This window comes from Coenobita brevimanus, chromosome 101 (genome assembly GCF_032717465.1).
Source record: "Coenobita brevimanus isolate Jiangsu-jjx chromosome 101, ASM3271746v2, whole genome shotgun sequence".
Lineage (NCBI taxonomy): Eukaryota > Metazoa > Arthropoda > Malacostraca > Decapoda > Coenobitidae > Coenobita > Coenobita brevimanus.
Genome location: NC_137054.1, coordinates 58,880,634 through 58,890,174, shown reverse-complemented (window position 1 = coordinate 58,890,174; position 9,541 = coordinate 58,880,634). Strand labels below are relative to the sequence as shown.

The 9,541-nt window shown below is 40.0% G+C and overlaps 1 protein-coding gene across 1 annotated transcript in view; it reads right to left on the bottom strand.

Moving 5' to 3' along the window:
- LOC145415046 (uncharacterized) overlaps positions 1–9,541 on the bottom strand; it is a 1,008,740-nt gene that overhangs the window by 123,437 nt on the left and 875,762 nt on the right. The window contains exons 16-17 of the mRNA XM_080284461.1: positions 4,619–4,785; positions 4,226–4,438 (exon numbers count right to left, since the gene is read on the bottom strand). Of these exons, the coding sequence (XP_080140587.1) occupies positions 4,226–4,438; positions 4,619–4,785 (380 nt within the window). The remainder of the gene's footprint in view (positions 1–4,225; positions 4,439–4,618; positions 4,786–9,541) is intronic.

The window sequence follows — 9,541 nt, the reverse complement described above, 5'->3', positions numbered from 1 at the left end:
ATGAACATGTTATGACGGAAGAAGTACGTTTTCCCCGTCTGTAAACGTATTTATTTCTGCTTTGTATCTGTATTCATAATAATTAGACTTATTGTTAGTTCAGAAACTGCATTACGATTCTATTATTAGCCATACTCGTGGTGTGGGAGCTGGAAGTTGTGACACAACTTCCTTATTGCTAATCGGACTGACCCTCCACTTTATTTTACCGTGGCAGAGTCTAACCTTGGAGGACGTGCAGTTTTCTCATTTAGGACTCAAAATTCAACTCTTTCGCTCCCTTTTCCAAGCATGGGCACAACGATAACGTAAAAAATAACACGAAACTACCATAAACATATATCAAAAAGGTGAAAAACAGATTACTGTATATACTGAAATCATTCGATATCACAGTACTGCATTTCTAAGTTAAATATGTACTGTTCTGGTATGTACTTGTAAGTTAAAGCACTGGTACCAATTAACCTGATTTATATGATTACCTATGATCGGCATCGGAATGTTTCCTTGTGTTTACGTACAGTATTTGTGTGTTGAAGTTTTGCTCTGGAGTACTGTATTTGTGAGTTATAACGTTAAATAAACCTTCTAACCACTTAAAGTGCTTTCTAGTGATTACCAGTGACAGATAACAGCAAAACAACACATTGGGGGGGTCTAGGGAGCAAAATATGGAGTAGTTTAAATATACGCGATTTCGCACCTAACACGGCACGGTAGGAACGAAACCCACGTGTTCCGTGCGAGTTACCTGTATATATATATATATATATATATATATATATATATATATATATACATATATATACACTCAATCCCCTGCTATCGTGCCTAACTGGTCACAGGAAACGCGTGTGATAGCTGAATACGCGATAGCTGAACTGAACAATCAATGGGAAAATTTCTAATTTGTTTTTCGGTGGCCCATTTTTCTAACTTTTAACCACTTTATGCCTACGATTTCCTGCCAATCTCTCCTCTAACATGAAAGAAAGCATTATTATATTAATAATAACAGTATAATGAATAAATAAACAACATAAAAGGCCATCAAACTTTTATAAGGATTACGGCTTGGGTGGTTTGATGGGTTCCGAGGCTTGGGAGTGGCTTAGTTGCTGCCAGATCTCTTTGGCTGTCTCCATTTCTTTAGTGTCCACAGCTAAAGGGGGTATCACATGGTACCTTATATCAGGAATGGCTGAGGAACATTTAAGTGGAACAAAACTTGGATGCTATCACACATGTTCCTCACATTGTCGTCAGAGCCCCGTCTCAGTTGTAAACACGTGTTTACCTTATCGGCATCACAGTTTTTTCGGCATAAGAAATATTAACTCTTTATAATGGTTTCAAAACGATTCATATTTATTCTAAAATACAATATTAATAAGTATTCAGTGTTAAGCTAAATTTCAATGCTGTAGTACGATATATTCTTTCGAGCCGAATGGGTTTTGGTCACTGTTTTGCCCATCGTGTCCTCTGTAGGAATCCGTTCAGATGCATTCCAAATGCCCGTGCTATAATCGGGAATTTTACCATGTTACCGTTCCGATTAACCATCGTATCCTCTGCAAACCTCATATGAAGTGCCGTGTGAATAAGTTTCGCTTAGCCTGTCTTCAAACTCGATGCGTGATAGCGGTCTTGGGGTGCGTGATAGCATGTATGGTTGTGCATTTGATGTGTGCGTGATAGCAGATAAACGTGATAGCTGAACGCGCGTAGCAGGGGGTTGAGTGTATATATATATATATATATATATATAGTGTCTTGCCAGGAAAAGTAGTACCAATGTTGTGATGTACAGCATCTTCATTAATCCAAACGTTTCGGAGACACAATCTCCATCATCAGTGGATCTAAAAGTTTAAAAGACAACAAACATCGATCAGTGTCAGGAGAAATATAAAACCTGTGTACAAAATATAAATTTACATAAAAAAGAAGACAAATAAAAAGAGGGAAGTGATATAAAAAGAGGTAAAGTATAAAAGTAGTATGTTTAATCCTTGCAAAATCAGAATATCAGGACAGGGGCTAACTATGCTAAATATATATACAGTACAATCCCAGCTATCCAGTATCCAGACAAATGGAATATTCAGAAAAACGGGAAATTTCAAGGGCTGGTAAAAATGTCAGTAAGTTATAACTGTGCGCCAATTTGAATGGACCGCCAAACCGCCGTCTGATCGTGTCACGTGAGGCTGGGTGAAGTCAAACAACGCGAGGTGAAGGCATTTCAGATGGACGTTGACGACATGAAGGATTGGCTGGATGACAATGGCGGTGATTCTGGTTATCAGATCATGTCTGATGAGATTGCCGCTGCTGCCTCTGCAGGCATGGAAGAGGACAGCAGGACTGATGAGGATGAGAATGACTCGCAGCCCTCTGCAACTCCTTCAATCCCTTGTCTGTGTCATCCATGGTACTGGAGGGGGAGCTGAAGCGTGCCGAGCACCCACACTGTGACAGGGAGTTGGTGCTGCTCTGCCTCGTGATGGAGCTGTGGGAAGTCTGGGACACTGATATCCTCTGGCAGAATCATCAGTCCTATCGTCAGACCAGGATCGACCCCTTCTTCAAGCCTGTGACCCCTACAAGAGCCAGCCCATTCTCGTCACCACCAGCTCATTTCCCACCTTAACCATTGGACATGCAACCATGCACGTCAAGAGCCATTGAGTCTCTGCTGGATGTAAGATTGCAGCTGTCTTTGGAGTCTCCTGAGATGGGTAGACGACCATCACCTCACTGTACATCACCGGTCATCACCCACCTCCGGCAAGTTCAGGAGGACGAGGAGGAGAAGTTATGGGACATGTGCTAGGCACAAATATTTGCCACTAGACCACATGGGACAACTCTACACCTGCTGAAGGTGTGTGGGTTAAAAAGCCTGTCTGTGGTGCGCTGGGTGGTAATTACCCCAATCAAATGTTTTTTGGCAGGTAACTTTAGGTGTTTTTCATAGTTTGCTTGGTGTTAAAATTTATTTAAGATAATCCTATGTATGTCTGGATGTTACAATATGGCAGAATGACCTGAAAACAGTGACAAAAATAGGAGGGGTACTGTACATACAGTAGCATTTGGGTAGGGTGTTTTTTGGTTTTCAATTTTTTGTTGCATGGTTTTCCTGGTGCTGAAAATTATTTTGGATAATCCTATGTATGTTTTGATGTCAAAATATGGCAGAATGACCGGAAAACACTGCCAAAATATGGAGGGGTACTGTACATATAGTAATGTTTAGGTGGGGTAGTTTTTGGCTTTCAGTGTTTTTTGCATGGTTTTCTTGGTACTGCAAATAATTCTAGATAATCTTATGTATGTTTTGAAGTCAAAATATGGCAGAATGACATGAAAACATTGCCAAAATAAGGAGAGGTACTGTATACACAGTAGTGTATACGTAGGATGTTTTTTGGTTTTCAGTGTTTTTTCTGCATGGTTTTCTTGGTGTGTACCATTACTTTGGATATTCCTATGTGTGATCTGACGTCTAAATATGCCTGAATGACTGGAAAACGCTGCCAAATTAAACACAGGTGCTGTACAAATAGGTTAGGTATAGGTTGGAGGTGGGTATATGTAGGGTCTGGGTATGGTAGGGGAATAGTGTTCATTATCCAGATGTTGCCACTACTTGGACATGCCTTTGGCTCTATTATGTCTACATAAATGAAGGATTACTGTATATGAATTCTCCAAATCCGGCAAATCCTGAAAGCCAGGAAGCCCTTAATTACAAGCTTCTCAGGTAAAAGTTCAAGTACTGTACCAGTACCAGGTACTCAAAACTCTTTTTTTTGGGGGGGTGGAACTGACCAAGATAACAATCACATATGGCTTCAGTGTTTAAACTTAATTATAAAACAGTGAGGATTACTATGTACAAAGCACAGAATGCTGAGGATTCTCTTTGGAAAACTGTACCAGGTGTTCTCTTTGACTGTAGCTGATTATAAGTGCAGCAACTCATGCAGTCCTTGTGACCACTGTATCATGAATTTACTCCAATATACAGCACAGTTTACCTCAAACTCTAAAGGACAGTGAATTTCAAGACTCCAACCAATGACAGTATGCTGTGATGTTTGAACCTTAATTTTCTGGATAAAATGTGCCACATCTTTATTTTCTAAAGAATATAATTCTTTGGGCAATAATTCTGCCTCTACCCATTCCACAGGAAATTTACTGTACTTACTTGAGTTTGCTGGGTCCCTGTCCATAACCTTTACTTTCAAGCTTTCGATAGAAGTTCCTGAGTTTGGCCTCAAAGTCCCTGCGGTGAGGTGCTGGGGCTCTGGAAGGGGCACGGGCCAAGCCTGGGGAGGCCTGGGGTGAGGGTTGGGGAGACCCACGGGGAGACATGCCCACAGATGGTGGTACATATGACATTATCTCGTGCTCAAACAAACTATAAAAGGGAAAAGGAAAATGGCTGTATAAAACACTTACTGCGTAAAAATATGTGAAAAGCACATCAAAATCCATGTATGATACAAACTCTTAAGTATAATACATACTGAAAAGACTGGTATAGGATGACTACTAATCATAAATGTAATACAACTAAAAAAATTAATAAATAAACTACCTAAGGAGGATAGTGAGGTCAACATCGTGGCTGAGGCGATCAAGAGCTGCAGTGCCGTCAAGCCTAATGGAAGTGACTTTGTCTCTCAGGGCAGCTGATGATCGTAGTCCCCCATGACGCTCACTCAGGATATCCATGATATTAGGCTGTCGCAACCATGCCACCACCTGAAAACACATATACACACATACACATGGAAACATCAGTGATTTGTGGGGAAAGAGTAAACATTACATTAGACTAGGCACTGTGAACAAGACTGTTAAGAGTAGGGAACTGCATAGTACAGTACTTGACATGCCTGAATAAAAGAAAGGTCTTACCAGCATTCAGTATTTTCTGGATGTAATACAAAACAGAATTACTTTCATCTTAGGTGGAGGTGATTTGGACTTTGCCAGTTCCCTCTATTCATCATGCAGGTACACTAAGGTCGACATATAATTTTTTTTATAATGATTTTTTTTCAAAATTTTGCAAAAACCTCAATAATATTAATATTCTGACACATCTGTGAAATTATGCATGAAATATTATTTTGTAATATTACCAAGGTAAATGCACAAACGTCATTCCGTTTGCACCTGCATGGCTGGTCTGTGAGAGAGAGAGAGAGAGAGAAAAAAACTATGGTAACCCTTATGACAGCTGTACAGAGTCCAAAATCACCTGCATGGGCTTGTGTAAACATCACCTCAGCATGTGATATGAGAGCGAGCGGCAAAAATTTCTTGTGTTCTTCCTTTTCTATTGAATTTTCTCATATTTTCTTTTATAGCCTTTGATATGACTCAGAAACAAATGAGAGGGACAGATGTAACAGAAGAAAGGAAAGAGGAAAGGAGAAAAAAAAGAAGAGGTTAAGGAAGTGTGTGAATAATTGAGGAGAGGGAAGAAAAGACACAGATAAAGCTGTGGTCTGTCAGTGTCAGGTTTTATATTGGAAAAACATATCCCTGCATACACAAGATGGGTTTGCACAGTAACCTGAGTTTAACAAAAGAGTGTTTAAACTGGCTGCTATATGAACACATAAGCATGGTACTTTTACAATACACAAATCCTCTTGACACTCACTGTACTTGGTATACATAATACCAGTTTCATTTGATATCCTTTGTTGGTAGATTACTTTACTTATCTGTGAATACAGTGTGGGGGCTGGACTGCATCTTCACTGTTCCCTAAAAAAAAATTATGGGGAAAACTGCTTCGAAGTCCAAACTATATCAGTATCCAACAACTGTCATAGGTACACATACCTTTTGCATACCAGGGTACATCTATCAGGTTAGGTTAGGAATTAGGCTACAGTAAAGATTAAAGTTAAGCTAGGGAAAATAATAATAATAATAATAATAATAATAACGGAACTGATCATTTTCAGATAATCTATCTTAGAATTTAGTGCAAATGGTATACAGAAAGAAAATCTGATACCTGGCTCCATTCACCATATAACACACTAATACATGGAGTAGCCGTGGCTCAACACTTGTTTGTTTACCGTGATGTCCTCCCCCTCCTCTCTCTCTCTCTCTCTCTCTCTCCTACTCACAACAACCTGGTCTATAAAAATGTCTAAGCTTCTAAGTACTGCATCTTGTTCGAGTAAAAAAAAAAAATCATCCTCATCATTCAGACCTCCTTTCCCACCCTACAGCAGAGCAAGGAGTAGCAACATCCAGACAGCCCAAGTTTGCACAGTCCAATGGGCCATGCTTCCATTCATTCATCATTCAAGCCCCTGGAATCCTGGCTCTATTTGATACACCAAAAACATTCACCACATTTCGTAGCTTCACATAAACGTATCTGATAGAGTCAGTCTGGGCGCTGTCATGTTAAAAAGGGGTGCCAAATCCCTGATCAAGCATTTTTTCTCATAACATTCATCCAGTCGCCTTAATCTCGTCAGTCCCCTAGTCTCACCAATTTCCATACCTCTCTTCCTCACACACTCACCCACCATGTCCCTCCACCTTCTCCTTGGCCTACCTCGCCTCCTCCCTCATTTAAAGTTGCTCAGATATACCTTTTCCACAACTCCATTGTTATCCATTCTCTCCACATGACCACACCATCTCAGTACACTCTCTTAGATTCTGGTGTCCACAGATTCCTCACTCCACATCTTTCATGAATCACATTATTTCGTATCCTATCCACTCTCTGTACTCCACACACATTCCTCAGCAGTCCCATCTCCACTGCTCTTACTCATAACATTTCATTTTCATGCCACACCATAGTCTCACATCCATAGGCACTAACACTCCTTCACGTAAGCCTAGTGCAGCTGCAACACTCAAGCCTCTGTTTCTTATCAAGGCCTTCATTGCACCAGCTACTTTCTTCCTTGTGTCACTCTACTTTCCACTTCTTTTGCACATTTTCCTTTCTTTTCTTTCACTGTACCCAGGTATTTGAACTCTCTCACCAATTCCAGTCCCTCTCCATTCACTGTAACATCACACCAGGAATCACCTTCTCTCTCAATAACCATCACTATTCTTGTCTACATTTACTCCCAAGGCATGACGCTCACAGACATCAGCAAAACTCTGCACTAGTCTACCAAGTTCTCATCTGGTATTTGCATGCAGTACTGCATCATCAGTATACAACAAATTTGAAATATTCCATCCATCACCATTCATTACCAATGCCAACCCTCTCTCCATCACTTGTGCTTTTACTTCTCTCATCACCACATCCACATATAATTATATTGAACAACCATGAGGACATCACACAACCTTGTCACATGCCCACACTGACTGTGAACCATTCACTTAGATGTCCATTTACCCTTACACATGCTTCACTACCATTGTAAAAACTCTTGATGGCACCCAGCAACTTACCATCTACACAGTACGTGCACAAAACCTTCCAAAATACTTCTCTGTCTACTTTGTCGTATGCTTTTTGCAGATCCATGAATGCCATTAACACCTTATAATCCTTCTCACAAGCCTTCTCCACTATCTGTCTTACTATACAATATTTGATCCACACATGCTCTGCCACTCCTAAAGCATTGATAAGGTGAAAATTCCAGACCAGTTTCAAAATGTAGAAAGTGCTTCTGTTGTTTTGTGGTAGGTGGGGGCGCTCACCATCCACTCACTCGATGTAGTGCTGCTGTCAGTTGTCAGCCCTTTCCTCTCCTCCATCCTTCTTTCCTTCCATCCTCTTCTGTCTTCCTTTACTTCATTCTTTCCTTGTCCTTTTGCCTAAAGGTAACTTTACACTTCCTCTTCTGTCTTTCTTTCCTTCATGCTTTCCTCTTCCATCTGCCTGTGGGTGACTCTACACTGAGTGACAAGCCAAATGGTTTCCTGTACACCAGGAAACCATTTACTACACTGGGTGGTAACCATATAACCAAATTTTAGTGCCTGGTGGTTTAGTGAGTAATTATTGTGCTCCAATCGGATTGAGCCAGTGAGGGTTTATATCCGGGGGATGGTTGGGGTTGATTGCTAATGTAATGCCACTCAGGGATGAGTGAGGCTGGTCACTCTCATCTTAAATCTCGGGACCAACTGCTTAGCCCCGGACTCCTACGCTCCTCATGGGGCAATGTAGGACTGGATGATGGATGGATGGATGGCTTCTGTTGTTTCATGCTGCTATTGCATTAACAAGAGCATCACCCTTGGGATCTGGCAGGGTCAGCATCATAAAAGTTGCTAGCTGGTCTATCTAAGTTGCAGGTAGGACCATATGTGTGACGGGAACCTGTGATGGTATAAATGGTGAGATGGGTTGGCATTGCTACGTCAGTTGTATACTCATGTGTTTCCGCTGTATCAGCTGATTATTCACATATTTCTCAGTCTTGTTTTTGTTCACTGAGTACTTTGGTTAGTAAACATGCTAGTCTTTATCAGAAAATAAAAACATCAAAACAACGATATTTACTCTCGTTGGCTTTGCACAGAAACTAACTCTACTTTTTCCAGCCTAACACACAATCTAACCCTACACTCTCTGGTCTCACACACAACATAACCCTACTGATCCCACTAAATTAATTGTAATTATATAATGTGAAACTATATTTTGCGAACATTTTTGGAAAGTATCTCATATTACATGCTGACCTTATTGTCCTTCATTCATATTTCAGGCTTCCTTCCATGTCAAATAATCATAATTAAGGAAAATTAACATCTCATGTATGACCAAAACTTCAGCTGTAGACTATGAAAAAAATACTTCCATAAATAATCCTTAAGAGGAGTGATGATCAAATATTAAAGAGAACTTGAGATAGCTCCCAATTAACTCCAACATGTTTTTCTCTTAGCCCATGGACAAATGAATAACAATTCAAAAAATGAGGAACTAAAAACATAGAGTGCTGGAAAAACATTATCACTGAGATTGCCTTCTCAAAATAAATATATAATATAAAAATCAATTATCATAAAACACTACAAAGAAACTGTTATGGCAGCTGGGAAGTCATGCACACTTCAACAATACCATTTCCATTGATCTCACTCAAAAAGATTTCATACCTGTCCTATACCAAATCAACCTTTCCCAGAATTTATTTAACTTAAAAATCTCTCCAAGTAAGGGGACATGAAGCTGAATAAATAAACTCTTTTATTACCATGAATAAAATGTGTTCTCTTATTCCTCCTAACACCAAACAATTATATTCAGCCTAAAAAGGGCCCTCAGACTGAAGGGGGGTTAAAGAAGCCTTTCCTTAACACGTAAGAGAACTTCTGGGAGTGCCCTTCTGTGTTGCATGATAATTTTGGCTGAGCTCATCTGAAAATGCCAGAGATTTTGGCAAAGAGGTCTATAAGGGCAGCTCCCATTAGGACTGAGTAACCCCTAGCTAACAAAAATCAACCAAATGCCTTTCATCAAGATTTATAATGGGTTTTGGTACAAGAA